This window comes from Aplidium turbinatum, chromosome 3 (genome assembly GCF_918807975.1).
Source record: "Aplidium turbinatum chromosome 3, kaAplTurb1.1, whole genome shotgun sequence".
In the NCBI taxonomy this organism is placed as follows: domain Eukaryota; kingdom Metazoa; phylum Chordata; class Ascidiacea; order Aplousobranchia; family Polyclinidae; genus Aplidium; species Aplidium turbinatum.
In genome coordinates, this window is record NC_137474.1 from 38955816 (window position 1) to 38977829 (window position 22014).

Consider the following 22014-nt stretch of genomic DNA (forward strand, 5'->3'; position numbering starts at 1 on the left):
GCAGGCGATTAAAGAAAAAAAAGTTTTTATTACCAATAGTGGCAGGAGGAGCTTGCGACCTAGTTGACATCAGCCAATATGGAGCTCTCTGCAGTAGAATTTTTATTCTCGGACTGACAAAGCCTTGATAGATTATTCCTACTAATTTCGCATATTTGTAGAGGCTATTGACGCAGTGCAGGTTACCGAGATTGGCAGAGTGAAGTTTCCGATTGTTGAAATGTTGTTTACTAGGGAATTGTTCCATCCACTAAGTGCCGCTGAATGGAGAGCACTCCTGAAATGCGTTGCTCAAGTGCACACCCCGAGTGCCGAACTAGCGCCGCATGATCTTCAGTCGAGCGCGGAGCCACTTAGCTAACAGGGTGAAAATGCTCTGCACTAGCTCTGCATTAGCCATCAAAGGAAAACAGTGAGTTCAATTCTATTAGGGGAAAAAGGTATTTTCCGGCAATAGCAACGGTAAACCGCAGTGTCTGATGTGCTAGCAAGTAGGCCTAACATCCGTTCCGAAAGAGTTTAATTTAAAAGACTTTGCACAGAAGATGTACTCCTTGCTCGGTAGCACATTACAATTGCGATTGCACCTTCTCAATTAGGCCTACGAAGCGATTGAAAAGCGATGCTTTGTTTTTGTAAAAAAACACTTTTTATAGTAGAAAAAATAGTTTTAAACATAATTATCACTTAACTTTGGCACGAGAATAAGTCATAAAATAAAAATTGGCACGTCAGAGTGTTTTGATGAATATTCAGTGTTTTCAACTTTGTGCAAAATGTTTTTCTCCAACTTTTTTGCAAAATATTTGTGTTTCTTAAAAAACTCACTTGTTGTGAACAAAAATATAATTGATAAATCGTTTTCTACGCAATGATCCAACCGCAGCTTTCATCAGTGATTTTGTTCAATAGCGATTGATGGCTCAATTTTCTCCGTTTTAGCAAAACGTTGCATTTGTGACGTCAAATCGTTGATTTCATCAACAATAACTTAGAAATAGCGTCAGTTTCAAGTTGAAATAGCAACTATAGGCCTATTCAATTTCTCCGCAATTACCCTCTAAGCTTATAATGAAATCTTAACATGAGTTCACCTTTCGACCTTAGTTGTTCTACAATCGTAAACATATTCAAACATGATATAAATAATAAGATTTTACATATAATTCTCATTTCCAAATTAGAAACTCTATTCATTCTAAAAAACGCTACGGGTACGGTAGTTCAAGAATTGGTGTTCTAAATTCTGAACTAAACTGATCGTAAAATTGTAGATCAGTGCTGACTGCCGTCTAAATTAATTTTGTCCTTGATTATTAGTTGATTTGTTCGTTTGTCGTCCCTTTTATTTTCACTTTTATCAGATGAACGTTGCAACCAGTGTTAGATTCGATAATTGTTCTGATGAACACCCAAACTTTTCACTGGACCTATTCAACTTTATTTTATATATTTATTATGACCAGAAAATTTTCTACCAAACTTTATTAAAACATTTCTTCAATAAAAATTTTACTATAACTTCAAAATGATTGAGTGGTATTTGCGTCCCCTTGCCGCTCATATGCTATGTGGGGTACTTTCCTCCTGTTGGAGATATTCGAAGGCTAGTTTGATTCTGTTGAAAAAACACTTGTGGTGCCAGAGATCTATGCCATTGCTATCACGCATGATTGAAGTTATGTAACCAGTCACAGTCCAATGATCATGGGTGTTGTGAGTGGGTCAGAGATCAGAGTGTGATTGTGTGAATAGTTGAAAAACATGAAAAGATAAAAGCTGAGACACTGCTGGTGGCTTATGAAGCCGTTTTGAGTGCAGCATCTGTAATCTAAAAGTTAGTTTTGTTTCACGTTGATAACCGTGGTGCAACGATAGCGCAGTAGGCCAGCACTAAGCACATCTGGTTAATTTTCCTGCATCCAAACGTTGTACCGTACCATTTTTAGATTGGTGGAATAAACTGCCAGTAGCCTAAGTATTACCTAATTTTACTATGAAGTCAAGACCAAAAAAAACTGTTTAAGCGTTTTGTAAATTGAGTAGCCTACTGTACTAGCCTATATTTTGACAAATTTTATAAGCTTGCCAGTACTTGGTGATTTCTTAAAGTGTTTGAAAAGCATTGTCTTTAGATCAAACAATGTGAAATAAATTTGGCTGTGGCTATATTGACACTATATAGTGTAATAATAGCCTCAATAGTGTTGCCAGATAAGGAATTCTGCCCTACTTTGAGAAAAGTTTAAAGCTGTTGAAAACAAAAACTTGTATTTTGGAAATTTTTTTTAGTCCTGGGCAAAGATCAAAATCCTTACCTTATTCCTAACTCTAACCCTTACCTTAACCCTTCCTAACTTTAATCCTAACTCTGGCAACACCTGATTGTAACCATGGCATTAAGTGTGGAAAAATAGCCACTTCCAATAAATTTGTTGAAAGAAAATTATGTTAACTTGTGTCTTCAAAGCCATTATACTGTACTACAGCAGTGGTTTTCAACCAGGGTTCCGCGGAACCCTAAGGTTCTGCCAGTAAGTCTAGGGGTTCCGCAAGTTTACATTCAAATTCGAGAGTCTATTTTATTATTATATGCATATTGTTTAAATATAATCAAATATTGATTAGGTTTGCCATAAATTTGCTACACTTTAACATGTTTGCTGCGATCCCGAATTTTCGTTTTTTCCAGTTTGTAATTTTATTGTACGGTACATAAAAAAATCTGAACATAAGTATTTTAATTTAATTTTATTAATCAAACGATGTTTTTTTCATAAGGCAATTAAATTATTGAACAGGGGTTCCTCGAGCTTTTGGAATGGTTCATTGAGTTCCGTTCAACCAAAAAGGTTGAAAACCACTTTACTACTGTACAGAATATCTTCTGTCAATAGTTTTGAACATCTAAAAAGCTAACGTATTATTAGTTTGAGTCTTTTTAATGTATTTTTCATGTTTACTTTACAGTAGTAACACTGACACTAGGCTAGTAAAGTTAAAGTGTAGGCTACTAGTAATTATACAATTAAAAATGGCATTGTCCAAGTTGCAAAAATTAGCTTACAGTGTGGGGCATATTCTCAATGATTTGTGTGCTGCAATGTGGTTCAGTTATCTTTTAGTCTTTCTTCATAAGGTAAGAATATATATTAAAGTACTCCAAGTAAAAATTCGACTTGCATACCTAATAATTCATGCATGCCTCTAAGCTCCTGGCCACCATCGTGTTATGTCATCCTAGAAGTTATTAAATAGCTGCTGAAATTACCACGCCGGTAGGCCATGTTTGGTTCCCGGCTTTGACAATTCAACGTTTCTACACTCCATTGATATTATATTTGAAATTTTTTCTCTACTCCCGTTCGTAAAACTTTTTTCACTTCACTCGCATTTGCAACATTTTCATTAACAAGCAAAGTCCTTTACATGCCAATGAGAAGGCTGAGGGTCTAGCCGTCTATCTATAAAAACTCAAAGCTCTACAGTTATATACTTGGGAAGGGTGCAACCTATTCCGTCCCCTGAACACTTCATCTCCCGATTTCGCCCCTGAAAAGATCGAGAAAAAAATACAACAAAGCCAAAGTCGCTGATCAGAGTTGCCATAAACATTTCAAAATTTTTCTTTTGAAAAGATCAAGGGAAGAAATACACTAACCGCTTAAGTCGCTAATTGGAGTTGCCGGAGCTGTTGACCATGCTAAGTATCTTGAAATAATAGTTGATAAACAAAACCTCACTTTCGGGTTAGGGTTATCAAATTAGGGTTTGGGTTAGTCACACTTATTTCGTAGTGGCCCATAAAAATTAATTCATAGAGAAATCAATGATTAATTTAAGGAGAAAAGTTTAAAATGTTTGCGGAAACTTCGATCAGCGACATCGGCTTTGTTATATTTTTTCTCTATCTTTTTATGCGACAAAATTAGAGACAAAGTGTACAAAGTGTTCATGCAATAGTTTGCATCCTTTGGGAAGCTGTACACGTAAATACACTGTAAATGTGTTTGCATTGCTTTTACCTGAATGAACCCAAAAGCATGATATGATTTAACGGATTTATTATTTTGGCTGGTGAGTTCCAATATGATGTAACCACTAGGCTACTACCAGTATACTGTTTTCATGCTCGCAAATATATATTTGCTTTTGGTAATTAATTGTTTTTGTTGGGGGGCGGTAAAATTTCACCAGTTTATAAAGGGGGCATTGAGAAACACTGCTCTAAAGCCTATAATAATGTGGTAGTGTTGTTGTGTGTGATAAAATCACAACAGCTTATTTTGTGATTGCTATTTTGAGGTACAATTCCATCCAAATTGTTAAACATTGATCACACCAAACATAGAATTGTCATCATAAAAGTCAGGAAGCCATTTTTTCTTTTTTTAATGGAGAGTTTTCTCAAAAAATGCTTTAAAAAGTGAAAAACAAGTGACATATAATGCAAAATGATAAAAGTTGTGAAAACATTAATTATAAATGAACTGTTATAATTAACAGTGTTAATTTTTGTCTAATCTTTTTCAATCATAAAATATTTGTGAGGTGGTCGGAACTGCCGCTAAGATCTGAAATTCAAATTAATGGACTATATACAATGGTTTTTAACATAGATGTTTTTTCCACTTTATATGATAAAAACTCCTAAACAATTTTATTCAGACATTGGCTAGGCCATAGTTACCATATGTAGAAACCATAGTCTTAGGAGGCGATGATAAATGTACTCCACTCAAGCATGATATCATGTACTCATACTCAAGCGTACCTTTTTGCAAAATGTAAGATTGCACATGCACCATTAATTCAGCACCAATACAAGGAAGAAAATACAACTAAAATTAAAGTATGTGTTTTCAAGTCAGTATCATTACTAGTCATTTTCCCAAAATAGGCTTGTAAAAACTACTTTAAAATGCAATGTTGCTGAGTAGATTAGAGCAAACCTTTTGTGTTGTAAAGTTTGCATTTAATTTCAAACGTGACCACATCTCTTTTTTACTAACAAAAATTCAGTTAAGGAAATTCTCAAATTTAACAGGTATTAAAAGAAAACTTGAATTGAAAAACAATTAAACTTTATTATTCACAATCGGAGAAGAATAAAAAAAATAATCATTTAAAATGTAACATAAACCTCATTTGTATCCATTTTTTGTTATGAAATGTTTACAAAAATTGCCATTGGATCAACAGCTTGCTTAGCTTTAATTCGATCATAGCTTTTATATGTGAGTGCTTTTTCTTTTTGATGCTTTTTCAGTTGTATTACAGTACATCATTAATCATTGCTGCATTATCATTGACACTTGAACAAGGTGGACAGCAGGTATAATAAAAATAATTATATACCGTTGTTTCAGGTATTACAATTCAGCAGTAGTATGGCGGGATATCTTCTGCTTATTGGGCAAATTGCTGACGGTATAGCTACCCCTTTTGTTGGTTATGAGTCTGATAGATCTAGTATTGTGTGCAAATACGGCCGGCGAAAATCATGGCATTTAGTTGGTAAGAATTTTTTCTTGATTAGGTTATAATTTTGTAGGTTTACAGTTAGACTCTTGAGCATATATACCTGTCAAAGTATTGTAAATAGAATTTTGTTTCCCTCTGTTAATAATTGCTTTTAAATTGCTGTAATTATACATCAGAGACCCGTTCATATATAAATATCTTATTTCAGTTTTTAAAATAAACTTTTATTACTGACTGTGTGTTCGAAACAAACAAAACTGCTGAAATATTGAAGGATTAATGTGTCAATAAGTGTATGTTTTGATTTTGTAATCACTCTTTAAAAATTATGGACACACAACACATTTGAATTTCTATTTGTATAAGTTCCTTCTGAATGATCCTAATTGAGATGAAACATGCTACGATTTTAAGTGAACTAGTAACTAATTTTCATGTAGGCTTACAACACGTATGTCATATATTTATTCTAGTCTTGATGGTATCATAATTCTATGTGCTGGTAGTGACAATGTCGGGATGTTTTTGTTTCAAAATTGTGAAACCATCATTGTTATGAGTTATGGGATGACATCAAAATTTATGTAGGCGTGTATGGTCGAGTGGTGAGAACCTTGGTTTGAAAGTGCTTCAGTTTGACACCACTCAAGAGCATGCGGCTGTATCTTTGGCAAGAAACTTACAGGAGTGCCTGAAGGTTGGAATGAAAATTGGCATCCATGGCTTCCTGAATCCTGACCGCTTAATCTAAATCTTCAACTACCAAATTGTGTACACTTGGATACGACAAAAAACACTTGGACACTACTGGTTTATTGTTGTATAGTTGATGCATGTTATATTCTTACTTTGTAGGAACTATTTGTGTGAGTCTAACATTTCCTTTGCTGTTCATGAGCTGCATTGGGTGCGATTTCCAAACAGCAGAATATGCACAATTCATTTATTTTGCTCCTCTTGTGGTGATATTTCAATTTGGATGGGCATCCACGCAAATCAACCATCTTGCACTTATACCTGACTTAGTCAATAATGTTGAAAAAGACAATGTTGACTTGAATTCCTACAGGTTGGTCCACTAAATTTTGTAGTTTACCGTATATCACAAGTTACACTTGTTTCAGTATTATACGCTAAACAATACTTAATATCCTAAACATAAAAATCACACAGCTACAGTATATCATATAAAAAAAATTCTTCAATGAAGTAGAAGCTTACCTTTCCTGACCTTTGTTGTGCTATTGCGGTATTATGGAGATTGGAGAATGATATATTGTGTAAGGTTTCATGGATTTTGGAGGCAACCGAATGGCCTATTTGAACAGGCTACCTTCTGCATAATTAGTAAATAAAGTTAATCAGCTTTGAAAGCTTGAATAATTTATGTTGATACAAGCTTATGAACTATTTTCTGTAATTGTGTTGTCTGCAGTAAGTGTTGTCCAACATGTTTAGAAACTTTAGATTTACTCATACAATACCTGAAACAGGTACAATTGTACAACTTGTCTTAACATATCGTAGCCTACTGCTATTGGTCTAAGTGTTATTTTTGATTAAGTGGCGATATATGTGCCCAGAGCCTTCATTGCTTGCAATGTTTTAATTTCTTGGGCAGATATGGATTCACTGTGGCTAGCTCCGTTGTGGTATATTCTCTTGCTTGGTTGGTGTTGGATTCAGATGGTTCCATGCCGTCAGCAAAGAACGACAGCCTTTCACCCATGGACTCAACTTCTTTCAGAGTACATTTTTCTTAATTTTTTTTCTTGCAGCTTGGACATTCAATAAATGTATTAAAGCATTTGGTCTCATTCAAAAATTTTAATTTTATTTTACAACTAAACAGATTTGAAAACAGTCTAAAATGTTCTCATTATTTTGCTCATGCCCTAAACATATTGTTTTCTACTTTACTTGTTTTCAGATACTTGTCCTCACTGTGGTTGGAATTGGCGTATTATTTTCAATAATATTTCATGTATTTTTGAAAGAGAAACCTCAATCACCAGCGCTTGAAGTCAATGCTGAAAGTGGTAAGATGTGAACGATCGACTATAAAAAATAATTTGCGTGAGTGTGCTGTGTTGCATTTGGTTTGTGTATTAATTTATTTGTTGGTTTGTTTGATGTGCTGTTTTGGCATCACTTAAATCATGCAATTTTCTTGATATATATAAGACTTCTATCATTTTATGTAGACAAATGGTTTTCAAGTTGGACCTCGTGACTCATGAGAGTTTCCTTAGATAAATTTTGCTTTCACCAGACATTTTTAGATCAGAACATCAAACTGTCATTGTACATTCACCTGTCATTTAACCTACATCTTTCAAACTGTCTTTTCCGTTCACACAGTTGTCTTGATTCCCTCTTACTTAAGAGCATCTGAAAATCTATTTTTACATCACCATGTCATAGCTTTGCTCCAGATAATATTCATTATTCAGTGACAGCTATGAATATCATACAACAGGTGAAGCTGCTGTTTCAGCCAAGAATGACATGGAAATGCCTACAGAAACAACTTCATTATTAAGTAACCGACGAAGGTCCACTGGTAAGTTGTCATTGAATGTTATACTCGTGATGATATTGTGGTGATAGTTTAGAAATGGAAAAAAAAACATACGTCTTTGATCTCATTTGTGCCTGTCTAGTGTCTACCACAATTGTATATATTTGTGATTTTGTTGGTGCACCGTAGTTCCTGGTTTCTGATTTATTTTTAGTCGGCAACATAACCGAGTGGTAAGAACCTGGTTGAGTAGTTGACACTCGAAAGTGTGCCGGATCGACACCGCTCAAGAGCATGCGACAGCGGCTGTTTCTTTGACAGGACACTTGAAGACATGCCTAAAAGTGAACACAAAGATTATTATTGGCTCCCTTGTCTTTCAGTCCAATTAATTTAAATTTTCAACCACGATACGACAAAAACATTTGGTTTAACAAGACCACCGGATGGTTGTTAACATGGTTCTCAAAGTCTAACCAGTAACCAGGTCATTAATGCCGCCCTGTAGCACATGAATTTCACAAAGCAGAGTCTTTAAAAAACTTCAGACGGGAGGCAGATACCAACGAAAACCGTTCGCTTACACAAAAGATAACCTTCACTAATTGTGCATGAGGTTACACCAAACAATATGTTTAAGTTTTGATTTCTTTTCTTATGAACTTAACGAAAACAAAACTATGTGTGTGGTGCAGTTGCAGAACCATCGAATGGCAGGCAGCTTCACTGGTACGACTGGTTCAAACAGCCCAGCTTTTACGTGGTGAGTTGAAACCTTTCGCTTCTACTACTTTTTTGAGCCAACAATAGCTGGTTTCGTGTGAGAAAAGAGAGAAATGAAACTCGGTGTGCAAACTAATGCCATAAATCGTGTCACAACTACCGCCGACAAATCCCCGTTGATTTAATCGACAAGAATCATTACATATTCTGCAGTGACATGTTTCAGCCATTCTGTTGTATTCACAGACCTATCTGTGTTACTATACATTTCATCAAAGTTCCTAGTGAATTAACTCTGAAGGATGTTTCCTACTGTGAACGTCGTCGCTTTATGACCTTTATGCATCACGTGACTCATTAAGGATGTGACGTCACAGTGAGTAGCATTCGTTGACGTCATGTAAACAGCAAATTGGAGTTTGATTTAATTAGTTTTCGATCGCATTTTTGAGTTCAATCCGTTTTACGTTTTCGTGACTCCAGTTCTAAAGCGACCGTTTCTCGGCTTGTAAGTGCTTGCAGAACCGCAGCTGAATGCTCTTGCTGACCAGTATACACTACAGTCGGAATGGCCCGTTTCGGCGAGTCCGATTCGGAGAGTTCCCTATTCGGAGACAGCCTTTTTCGGAGAGTTTCCTATTCGGAGATTTTTTTGAATTTTTTTTTTGAAAATTATCGGGTGCCGTAGCCTAATTATTATTGCCGTTTTTGCATCGTTTTAACGTCGCTAAACGTTGAAATCGTGCAGAAAAAAATAGAAAATTATCAGGTATCGTAGCCTATTTATCATTACCGTTTTTACATCGCTTCAACGTCGCTAAACGTTGAAATCGTGCAGAGAAAATAGAAATAAAATGTTTGAACAATTAAATGATAATTCGTCATGTCAGTTTAGTTGAGTTGTTTTTATTTGTGACCATCATATCAAAAACAATACACGTCAACATAGCAAAGGTCGAGAAAAAGGTAGAAGCGACAAAACGCAAACGTTAAAACGTGCTTGTGACCGAAGTAAGTGATTGAGTTGAAAGAAATTTGGCACGGCCGCAACACCTTCAGAAAAATTTAAGATATGATAGGAAAATAAAAAAAGAAGATGTTACAAAAAAAAATCATGTTTATGTTTATAAGTTAGTACTTTTGAATAGTTAAAATGATTACCGGTAGTTTGGATCAACAAATGTGTGGCCTACAGCTTGGATTGAAAGGAAATTATCGTACTCGGGTACCGTAGCCTAGTTATCCCGACCAGTAAAAATTTGTTCTAAGAACCCAGTTAGCCTAACAGTTCATTTTTACATTGTAGTAACAGATAACCAAAAGTGTGGCTTATTGTTTTAACGTCGCTAAACGTTGAAATACCGTAGCCTAGTTATCCCGACCAGCAGAACTTTAGCTGACTAGGATACGCATTACGCATACTAGGATATTCCACAATATCGTTTCTTTTATAGTTTAAATTATCGAAGCTTTAGATGAGTGGGGTTTAGACCTAACCATTCAGATCTTAAAACTAAAAAGCGAATTAAATTTATTTTTGAACTATTAATGTTTGCTCAGATAAAATTGACATGTATCCTTCGTCGCCGTCTGCATGCAAACTTAGAATATATTAGAATCCTCAACTATTACAAAATTCTAAATCCAACGACGCCTTCTGTTTATTTACAGTAGAGAATTTTGTATTTTATTCCACAATATCGTTTCTTTTATAGTTGAAATTCTCCAAGCTTTAGATGAGTGGGGTTTAGACCTAACCACTGAGATCTTAAATCATATTTATGACACCGGAAAGACCCTAGTGATATGGTACGTTCCATATTCATAACTTTACCAAAGAAAACCGGAGCAACAGAATGCTCACTCCACAGAACAATTAGCCTTGTGAATCACCTAACAAACATCTTACTCCGAATCATGATGATGAGATTGAGACCAAAACTACAATCGGAAATTTCAACAGCACAGTTTTTATTTGTTTCAGACAAAGGGACCACAAAAGGAATTTTTACATTAAAAATGATAACAGAGAGATGTATGTCCGATTCTTCTGTGTATTTAGAGAATTTTGTATTATATTTTACGATATTGTTTCTTTTGCATTCTTGCATTTTATCCAGTGTTTACCTTTGAATGCCTTCCCAGACGGCAAAATCCGTCATTTTTACATTGATTCAACGTCTGCAGACGTTCGAATCAATGTAAAAATGACGAATTTTGTTGTCTGGGTCCGTTTAAAATATGTGTTTTACATCAAAACAACAGTTTTCATGATTAACAATAGGGGTTAATGAGATAAAGTCTCAGCGAAAACGTGTCAACTAAAAAAAGACAGTTGCCAAATAGCGTTTGCCATAAAAGATGAAGTTAAAACCTAAGTGGCAGTTTAGAGTAAACCTATAATTTTTAAATAATTAATGTTTAAAATTAATAGCCTAATAATTAATAATTAATTTTAAAAAAAAAAATTTCAAAAAATCTCCGAATAGGGAACTCTCCGAAAAAGGCTGTCTCCGAATAGGGAACTCTCCGAATCGGACTCGCCGAATAGTACCAGACCCCACTACAGTAGGCCTACACTATGCCGTCGATATCTGTTGTCACTAACATTGCATGATCCTAAACAAACTTTGAGGGTTCAAAACGTGCGTGAAAAAGTGTTTGGGTTGTGAAATAGCATCCCAGGCAGCAAAATCCATCATTTGTACATTGGTAAAATCGCTTTTGCTGTCTGGGATATTCGTTGCAGCTAACACGACCTCAAAACCAAAGGAATATTTATGATGGAGTTCACTGCGTCAAAGTCATCAATTTATTTCATGATCATTTTTGTTTGTATTCAGATTGCATTCTTATACATGTTCACAAGACTTTGCGTCAATCTTTCACAGGTGAGTTTCTTATTACAGACTTGTTGCCTTGCCTTGTCCTTTGAAATGTCTACTTTTTTATAAATAACCACCTCTTGGCTGTTGAATCACTGCGAAATTTCACCTAATTTCGTAAACACACGAATTGAATCATCTTGTCACCTCTTTGCTGAGACTGTGTGCTAGTTTAACATTGTTATTTAAAACAGTCTGTTACGAAACGTACTAGTTTTGTCACATTATAATTATCCGGTGTGGAGATTTTAGCTAGAGGCAAATTTCGTATTTTTCGCCTAACAACATGTTCTGACAACCAAAGTCGACCATTGGAAATGAATTGTCAGAAATTCCAGTTCTTTGTATTCATCACATGCCTCTGTTGGGGGATTGTGTAGGTTTCTGTTTATCTTTGTAGTCACATGAATTACGAGTACATGACCTCAACACAAATACCCGTTGAGTTGTTGGCTTGCAAAATCTCTACAAATGCACTTGTTTCTGCAAAAGTGCAACTCAGCAAAAAACACAATAAGTTCGTTGTCAGCTGTTCCCAAGTCATGCTCGGTGATCGAGGGATTTTATTGCAGTTGATATTACATCCATGTGTCACCAGCTCACAGACGCTTGGCAGATGGTATCACAAAATATAGCAGCATCGGAAATAGGATTGAACATCGACTTTGATGTTTCAAGGTGAAGATCAGGCTTCTTTGTAGCAAAATGGAGAGCGAAAGGTGGACTTGGTCCCTTGTGATTGTGAATAATCAATCGCACGTGTTTGTGGAGGATTTGATTGGTTCAGTATTTTAGTCAAACATTAGACAGAATATTTTGATTTACTGTAGATATTTTGATCTCATAAAACAAATCTTTCAAAAAATTCCCCAAACGATTTAAACTACAACTTTGTCATTTCTTGATCACAGCTGTCAAGACATAGCAAAGTAATCATACATGTGTATTGTGTACGTATGTGATCGGTGCTTTCCGACGTGCACGCTCCAGTGCTAATTTCATCACGCGGTTAACCAAAGTTGTCATCATTGCGTTTTTCATTTTTAACGTCACAGAAACGGCGCATTTTGGGTGTTGAGTGTGTGCATGAGTAAAGTGTGTCTTTGATGTAGGTTGTTTGAAACAGGTCGTGTTTGAGTGAAACGGAATACCTTGAAATGTGAGTGAAAACAAAACAAAGGAAATTTGCATCGAAACGGAATATCGTCTCGAAAACTTTAACATTAAAATGCAGTCACAAGCGCTTAGTGTCTATTGTCACCGGAATTAATATTCTATAGACAACATGGTTTTTATAAACTCATCACTGGATACACAGCCTCCATGTTGATGCCTATTTGTGTAGCGTTCTACATACTGCACTAGGTTTTGTCGATTTTTCCTAGTGTTCCGTTTGGTGGCTACTTAAACATGACAATTCCCTGTAAGACCCGATTGCGCCGCCAACCAATCAGAACATGTTTAAGTGAATATCGTCCGATTGTGACCCTTCTAGCAATCTAGCATTCAGCCAGAGAGTTGATCCCTGCTTTGCACTTTGTTTGGTAATTACAAAAAAAAACAGAGTTATGGTTTGGGTGGATACAGGTCATCGAAACGACTACCACTGCCTTAACCCTCTACCCCAAGCTGTGGACGAAACGTTGACTTAATTTACTTTATATCAGAACCGTTTTCCCTTCGACTTCTGATTGGTTGAAACGCTGTTCCTGTAACTTCTGATTAGTCCAATGATTCAGTTATCTTTCAAAACGTTTTATGTTTAAGCCTACTGTTCCGCTTTGAGCGTTGCTTTGAAAGTTTGACAAGGTTAACTTATTTTCTTAAACGAATTACAAGCTTTCAAGAAACTTTGACAATGATGACTTTGCAGAAAATGTAGTATGTCATGCCTGGATTATGAGCGGAAGGTCTTACGTCACGTTTTTCCCTGGCTCATTTATTAACGATCAGATTTTGTGATTTCGATGCAAATGCTGTGCTGACACCATCTATTTCAATTCGTTTTTCTTCAGCGTTGAAAAATGGACGCTCTGTAACATATATTGCGTAAACGGTCACAGTATACAGTATATGACTATGTATTCAATCGCCATCTCCACTTGAAGCAGATTACGCATCAACATGGGTTATCTGTTTCCATGAGTCATGGTTTATAGCTAGCTCGTCCAGTGTGGCCAAATTGAGTTCGTCCGGTGTTGTCATGCCGACGTCTTAGTGGTCCACCACGTTTTCTCTTTTCGTTGATTTTGCTGATTCCGTATTTTTATCTTTTAGTATGACCGAACAGTTTTAGAACTTTTGATTTTATTGTTGCTGCAATTGGGTGTATACTGTATAGGTCTTCTATTTTCATGTGGTCAAGTAGCCTTTTGTTAGTCATGCTTTTCATGGTGTTATTTTGGAATGTGCTGAGTTTTTTCGTTGTTGTGGGTGTCTCATTTACGCATTCTATAGTATAACGTGACTGGTAAAACGAATATATATACTTTAAATTCATTGTCTTTATCCCCACACAGGTCTACATGCCTATGTACCTGACGGACACATTGCACCTACACAAGAAATTCATTGCCATTGTTCCTCTCGTTTCGTATGTGTCCAGCTTCATCGCCACCATCATCATTCGACAGTCTACAAGATTCTTCAAACAAGAAGTGAGTACGGGGCTGGCAAGAAGAGCAACAGTACGTCTGCAGACGTTGACGGCTCTAGAAAAGATTGAATTTCTTAGCTAGATAGAAAACGGAAAATAAGTTTCTTCCCAGCAAAACTATGCACTTTCATATCGCTCCAACGTCTGAAATAAACAACTTTTCCCGGCTTGGCAAGTAAAATCTGCTTTTCATTTTGATTTAATGTCTGCATACTTAATGTTCCACACTCTGCTAATTTTGAATTAGCGTAAACAGACCGGTAGTGCTATCTGGGGCTTAGGGCATGACAACCTTTATACACAGGCCATGACAACGTGCAGCTTAAAATTTGACTGAAGGCCGATTTTTTAGTAGCCAAAATCGCTGGTATAAGTTGATACTTTGAGTACGGTACTAGTGAATAAATATAGTCTTTGTGTAAGTGTATATTTGCGTAATTTTGAGTTACTTCTGTGCTATTGCTGCCATTCAAATAACGGAGTAGATTTTGCCACTTGTGCTGGAAATTTGAAAGTTTCTGCCAACATTGGTAAATAGAAAAAAAATTGTCATTTTTTAACTTAATATTAAGATAAGAGTTTTGCAGTGTTTTGAGAATCTGTGTTCATCATCATTAAGTTCCTTCCTCTCGTCGAGGGTCGGAGGCAATGAGACGCCAAGTTTCTCTGTTGTGAGATCTTTTTTACTGCATTTTTGTAATTAAGTCCTGACCAGTCTTCAATAATATCATTAGTCCAAATTCTTGGTGGTTTTTCGTATGTTTGCCGTTCATTTTTCCTTCTAGTAGTTGTCTTTGAATAAAATTATTGCGAATCATGAGGCCAAAATATTTCAATTTTCTTGATTTAATTGTTTGTAGAATTTCCATGTTGGTTTGTATTCTGGATAGTACATCTTTGTTTGTGATTTTATCCTTCCATGAAATTTTAAGCATTTCTCACACACTTTTGGATCACTCTTTGGAAATTTAAATTCTCAAAACTATCATTTCAAAGAGATATATATTAAATTTAGCCAAGATTTTAAAGTCAAAATTATATCGGCCTTCAGTCAGACCTCCAGTTCCCACGCTGTCAAGGCCCGTGTATGTAGATCGCCATAGGCTAGGGCAGGGCTACTCAACTGGCGGACCGCGGTCCGAATCCGGACCTTCCTTGATGTTGATGGTGAACCTTGAACTTTTGGAATAATAACCTCATTGCCACGTTTCAGGGCTTCTTCAAACAGATTTCTACTGGGAGGAAGCAATTTTTACTGTGATTATCCTAGTTGCTGGGGTGCTTCGACTCCCAGACTCCCCAACACTTTTTCAGAAATCCAATTCGAGTTAAATTTTACCTAAAAAAGCGGTTTGGTACAGATGATTTAACTTTCGTGGTTGCGTGTGAAATAACTTATTCACCGGACCGCTAAAAATATTCTACTTGTCAAACTGGACCTTTGTTAAGATTAGTTGAGTAACCCTGGGCTAGGGTATCAATGAATGCAACGTTAACATATTAAATTGACAACGCTATTGGTGTTCTTACATGTTTTCAATGTATCTCTTATAAGGCAACCTTGCCTGCAAATCAGTTTTTTTGTTTTGATTGAGATTGGATCTGTCAACAATATAAACGTTGAATAAAGACATCAATCTAACATAAAAAAAAAAGAACCGACTTGCTGGTTGGGGATTGGCTAGTGTCCGCATTTGTACCGTCAATTCATTCAAGCCTGAGGCAAGTTTCTATGGCAATGCGTTGATTGTGGCGACAATCATGACACTCACCCGGTCTCAAGATGCTTGGCTGGAAAACTATGTTTCATGCCAGCGCTGTCATCAGCATCATGTGATTCCTAGCAACGTTGCTGTGCGTCAGAACAACATAAACAAAAGCAATTTATGCTCGCCGAGTTTTTTGTTGCCGTCGTTGCTAATTGATTTTGCAAAATTTATCGTGACACGAAATAAGAAGTTGTCGTAAAAAGAAGACAAACGTTTAGGCTATTTTCTGTGTAATGCAGCCTCCTATCTGCTAAAGTCTTCACGTAATTTTACGTCATTGATGTGTGTTTTTTCCTTGTGCAATTAAACGTCATGTGATTTTTCCTATCCTCTGCCCTGCCGTTTCATTCTTATGCGTTTCTTTTTTCGATTTTGTGTATGTAGATCAGTTTTGTTGTTTCACTTTAGGTGAAAATTACAAAACGCGCCATTGACATATCCGTTGTTGGTTACTTGATAAGAGCTAACATGAGTATGGCCGAAAATGTTTGTAATTTTTAGTTTATTTTCATGTTATTACATTATGTTAAATGCAGTGTGGTTGTTAGGTTTTATTTGTCTAGTAGACTAGTACAGTGTGTTTTCTAACATTTCGTATTTAGTGTAGAATTAGTTTCTTTTAGTAGCTTGACAAGGACTAGATGAATTGTATAGCCAAAAACGTTTGCTTCTTTTATCATATTAAGTGGTATGTTGTTGCTTAGTTTCGTCTGCTTATGGTTGAAAAAGGTAACCCTTTACTTAATTGGATAAAAAAGAAGTATATATACAAAAAATATATAAAGTGCGAACGTTTTCGGCGTTACACATCAGCCCTTGTCAAGCAAGGTTAAGTAGTGTATCCCCAAAAAGTTCGCACTTTTTTTTCTTTTATATGATATTAAATGGTGTTGCTTGGTTTTGTTAGCTTGTGGTTAATGAAAGTTACTTATCCATCAAAATTGTGTCCAAACATTGCTCAACAAACACATGTTGTCTTTTTTTGCCTTGCTTTATTGTTGCCAGATGTATTTAAGTAAAATAAACTTGTGCTTGCTGTGGGATCAACTTCAACCTGTTTGTTTCTATTCAACAGCCAACTTATTTAGCGGGTGCCATATTTGTCCTTGGATCTTGCGTGTGGGGCCACTTCATGGAAGAGTACAGCATGCAGGTGTTCGGTCAAGCTGTCATCCTCGGCATTGGAACTTCTGTCATTCTTGTCATGTCACTGTCGATGACTGCCAGTCTAATCGGGAAAGACTCAGTAAGCAAATTATAAGCAAAATAAAACAGTTTTATTGCATCAATTCAACGTTTGTAGATGTTGAATCAATAAAAAAAATGGATTGATGTGTTAACGTGGCAATTTTTTACATGAGTAGCCTCATCGTTCAAACTCGATGTAGAGTCTTTCATCGAAGCTGTAAATGCTTCGACTAGTGCAGAGGTGCCGAAAGTACGAGCCGTATTTCGCCCGCGGGAACACTATTCGGCCTCTGTCAAAATATAGTAAAGATTTTAATGCGGCATGTGGCTAAAAAAAACTTTTAGCACCCCTGTACTACACTGTCTTGCTCTTGATAAATCTCTCACACTCCCAACCACCTACATCTCCAAGTTTGCATGTCTCCATCAATATTTCAGAGCATGAAGCAGTGTATAAGATGTGCTTTTTTTTGTAAATTTTTGTTTTGTTTTTCTGTTCTTTTGATAAAACTGCTACATTTTGCCGTTAAACCTCGCCTTCCGTTTGTTCTTTGCTGGTTCAACCACTAATCTTCTTTTCCAGGGCACTGGTGCGTTCGTATACGGGGCAATGAGTTTCATGGATAAAGTTGCAAACGGTATTGCTGTCGTCATCATCCAGCGGCTCAACCCATGCGAGTGAGTTTTTAGGATAACAAGTTTATTCAGAATGACGAAAGCAGTAATTCTGACTTTTCAAAAAATTTGGCGTTATGTTAATCTTTTTATTCGTATTACAACAATCAACTAACTTTTGCATGTATGAAAGTTGGAAAATGTTTTAGAATTGAGAGAGATAAACTTTACCATATTAATAGCTTTATTAAATCATCTGTTAAGTTGGTTATCAAGCAGTTGTTTGGCTGAGAAACTGTACGAAAACTTCCAAGACCGACCACCACTGGATGTCCTACTTTGCAGTGCGTAACTATTTGAATTTTATGGGAAAATGTTCTCTTTCACTTCCTGGTTTAAGATTTCATTGCTTCAGTTGTCATTGGCTGCGAGGTTTCGAAAGTTAGCTGTTCCATTTAACAAAAACAACCGAATTTTTCCGCCCAAAACCGCTTTGGTCTACATTGCATGTAATGCGACAGTGCCTTGCAGGTACAACTGCCCTGAGTGCGCGGGGTACTTTCGTGTCGTTATGACGTATCTCATCGGGGGAATCACCCTCTTCTCCATAGCGACTCTTGCGTTATTTGTTTGCGTCAGAAAGTTTTCAAGACGACCGACCCTACGATTGGGGGTAGAAGGTGAGAGATGTGGTTGAGATGTCTTATACAGTAGAATTTACCTAATTCGTCACCACAAGTGGATTAAATGACGAATTAGGCGAACTGAGGAATTAGACGAATTCTGCTGTAGCTACATGACTTTAGTGCGCCAAGAGATCACTTGCTGTGGAGGTGTTGCTATGATTTTGGCCACAAAAATTAACGAAATGGCTTCAAATATCATCGTCGGAAACTATACTTCTTATTTTTTTCCACTGAGCAAGTAAAAGTGATAGGCCTAGGCAACAAAGAAAGTTGTGTGTTGAAAGAAGTAGAATTCCGTTATAGCAACAACGACTACATGAATAAAAACTAACAGTTGTGAGATTGTGTGGTTGTAAAGTAACGGTAGGTGATGGTATTTTGATTGTGCGCAATGAGTTACTACTTTTATGCAATGATATATTCGTAAAGTCAATGGTAGGCATATGGTTATTTCGAGCACCTTTTGATCACTATTCAACATTATTATTTCACTCATGCAAATTGTTCTTTCTGCAGATTCTGTTGCAGACGAACGGTGAAAAAGAGTCTGGCCCATTTTTTTTATCTCAGTGTTCTTTTGTCGTCTTTGTTTTGTGTGCTCTTTTTTTTCAACTATTGCGTATTGTCTTTAACTATTGAAAAACTCATTTTAAATCGGTTTTCTATACGTTACTTTTACAGTAGCTGTATTTATTTTTTTAAGCTGCAGTATTTTCATGGTCTGTTTTTTTCTTATTTAAACATTATATTTTGTCATTGTGGCTTCGAATTTCACTTCTTGTCCTGTCCTTCTATGTCTTGTCCGTGAAATGCCGTTCAGGTTATTAGTTTTCTACAATCAAACAGCCAACTCTCTGAGTTTACTTCCATCAGTTAAGGATTCCTCGCACTTGTTTGAAGTTTGTTTATCATGAGATTCTGCTCCCCAACCAGCAAATCATTTATACTTTTTATATTGACGTAAAGAAATTGTGATGTGAATGAGCTCACGATCTTCAGACGCTGCATCAATGTTTCAAATCATGCCTGGCTTCGTTGGATTCTGGTGAACTGTGTAATTATATGTTTTGTAAACATCCAGTCCACGTATAGCCTATTTGGCATATAGCCTCATTTGCACTCGTGATTTTATCTGGCTGGCAACTACCCAGACATTAAATCAACCGTTTTTTTACATTGATTCAACGTCTGCGGACATTTTATCCGTTGATAAGTGCTTTTAGCCAGCCGAGTTCTTCTCCAATCCTTCTTGGGCCAGTTGCGCCCATCAAGTTCGTTCATCTTCTAACCAGTAAATCAGTTTCTTTTTGCATTAATTCCACCTCAATGTAAATAAAAAACTTACTTTCTGTCTGTAACCTGCACTGGCACTTATGCTGTTCAATGCACGTTTCTCCTACTAGCCTACCTCGCAAACAACAACGTCCATCCAAGACAATCATTAGGCTACTTACCTGATTTTCAACCAATAGTTATGTCGAACAAAGATGAGTTATCGCTGTTTGTTCACTCCAAATTGAATACCAATCAGCTCTGGGCAAGTATTAACGGTTGCTATACCCATTCAGCAAATCGGTTCTTTTTTTTACGTTGAATCAATGTAAAAAAAAGACTGATTTCCTCGCTGGGTAGTTGTTAATGAACAACCCAGACAACAAATCTGTCGTTTTTACATCAATTAACGTTAAATCAATGTAAAAAATAACTGATTTGTTGTCTGGGAAGCATATTATGCGTGAAGTTGAAGGGTAGAAAAAAAAGTTACCATTAAAATAAATCAAGTTCCATGTTGTTGGTAGCCGAATCCCTCGACCATATTCGTTTCTGTTGATTACGTGATTTAGTTATTCCGAAAAATCTTTCTCCAGATGTACAATCAAGCTCTCACCATGTCTTCCCTGTAACCTACACACTTTTTGTTTTTCGTCAAAATATTTGAAAAGATCCAAACGCTTGTAATATGTGTTTTCAAACAGCACAAGGCCAATGCAATCTTTCTACTTTTGTGATGATGTGTCTTATTTGGTTGAGCAAATATTGATCCAATGTTTTTGCATACCGTTCCAATTATGTCGTATGTATTCCCATCTAAAATTTCGGTATAAATGTCACTCACATATGTGCATGTTAGTGTTGCAACGTCCAAATAGCCTAGTCCCTCTCCCACCCAATTACAGGGGTTTAAAGAATCGATTTTCCAAAGTCCTCATGCCAATTTTTAGCATCACGTTTCATTTACACTTCGGTCGTTATGTAGGCTAACTGTTTCTGTGATGTTTTAACCTCTTGCCTATCATCCAGCATTGTGTTTCAACAGAAATGAAGATAAATGTCTCTTACCTTTGTGCACTGCGTTAGGCCCAATGTGCAGTGTTATGTTAAACTTAAATTTGCAATAGGCTATTCTGTATGAGCATTGTTTTTGACATTTAGTATAATAAGTTCATGTTTTTCATGGAAACCTTTCCTTTAGCATGTCTGAACAATTTCATGTTTTGCCATACTTTTGATATTGTACGTGCGATTTTTGTGAATAAAGACATTGCAATGCCGTCACCGTGATAAAACATCGCTTGATTTCATTTGCTCTGTGGGATGACCTCGAGTTTGCTACAGCGTTTTATGCAGAGTGACCTCATTTAAAAGTTGTGAAATCGCTGATAGATTATTAAGTCAGTCTGCAGAATACATCCTCACACTAAGATTCAATCAATTCCTCTTTAAACACTTCAACAAACTATGTCATGCATTCAAGAGCAGTGTTTCCATGTTATATAAATATATTCTAAGCGAGCAGAACTTTGACACGCAGAACAAGAGCTGAGAACCAATGTGTCAAAAAACGAAATGGCAACACGGAGTTGTACAAGACTGTGTGTACCAACAATATTGCACAGCAAATATTTAACACAATCAGATAAAACTAAAAATATTCGCACACAGCTATGTTGACAACTGCAAGACACACATGTGCGTCTTTGTTTTAACTTATGTTTCTACTGAAAACAACCAAGCTTGATCGATCTTAAAAGCCTACGGGTTAGGTGCACCGATTAAGCAGCTTATTCCGGGGACCCTTTTTTTCTTTAGGTATCAATAAGCGAAGCAGACCCGCCGAGGAAAATCGACTATCACTGATCGCATTCAACCTCAAAGGCACTAACCGTGCCATCACCTGCCCCCTCTAGCTGTACACAAGTAGAAATGCTTGGCGAAGCAAAAGTAGCGAGATTTGCAACGAGAGGTTAATTTCAGCCAGGGGATGATCAGGAACTGAAAATGTAAGTTTTGGTTGCGGTAGTTATCAGAACTTTACAATTATTCTAAAAGTTTCATGTCAAAACCGATTGCTCGTGATTGTGTATTTCGGGGAAGAGAAGATAAAATTCATTTATCTCAGGCAGCAAATCAGTTCTTTTGTATGGTTTCAACGCCAACCATGAATTCTGCCAAACCAGACAGCAAAATCCGCCATTTTCACATTGCT

At 36.4% G+C, this 22014-nt stretch overlaps 1 protein-coding gene across 1 annotated transcript; it reads left to right on the forward strand.

Moving 5' to 3' along the window:
- Positions 1-2977: 2977 nt before the first annotated feature.
- LOC145766091 (major facilitator superfamily domain-containing protein 12-like) lies at positions 2978-21080 on the forward strand. The gene is made up of 13 exons (XM_082577749.1): positions 2978-3139; positions 5370-5517; positions 6340-6553; positions 7106-7232; positions 7415-7523; positions 7964-8047; positions 8701-8768; positions 11572-11619; positions 14133-14270; positions 17114-17284; positions 17810-17904; positions 18373-18521; positions 19044-21080. The coding sequence occupies exons 1-13, from the start codon at positions 3035-3037 to the stop codon at positions 19064-19066; spliced, it is 1479 nt and encodes a 492-aa protein (XP_082433875.1). The 5' UTR covers positions 2978-3034; the 3' UTR covers positions 19067-21080.
- Positions 21081-22014: the final 934 nt, after the last annotated feature.

What these genes read in the sequence shown, in the direction of transcription:
- LOC145766091 (XM_082577749.1), top strand. Translation starts at nt 3,035, where the DNA reads ATGGCATTGTCCAAGTTGCAAAAATTAGCTTACAGTGTGGGGCATATT. An exon ending in AAAATCATGGCATTTAGTTG is followed by an intron (nt 5,518 to 6,339) that starts GTAAGAATTTTT and finishes CTTACTTTGTAG; the next exon opens with GAACTATTTGTGTGAGTCTA. An exon ending in AACAGCCCAGCTTTTACGTG is followed by an intron (nt 8,769 to 11,571) that starts GTGAGTTGAAAC and finishes GTTTGTATTCAG; the next exon opens with ATTGCATTCTTATACATGTT.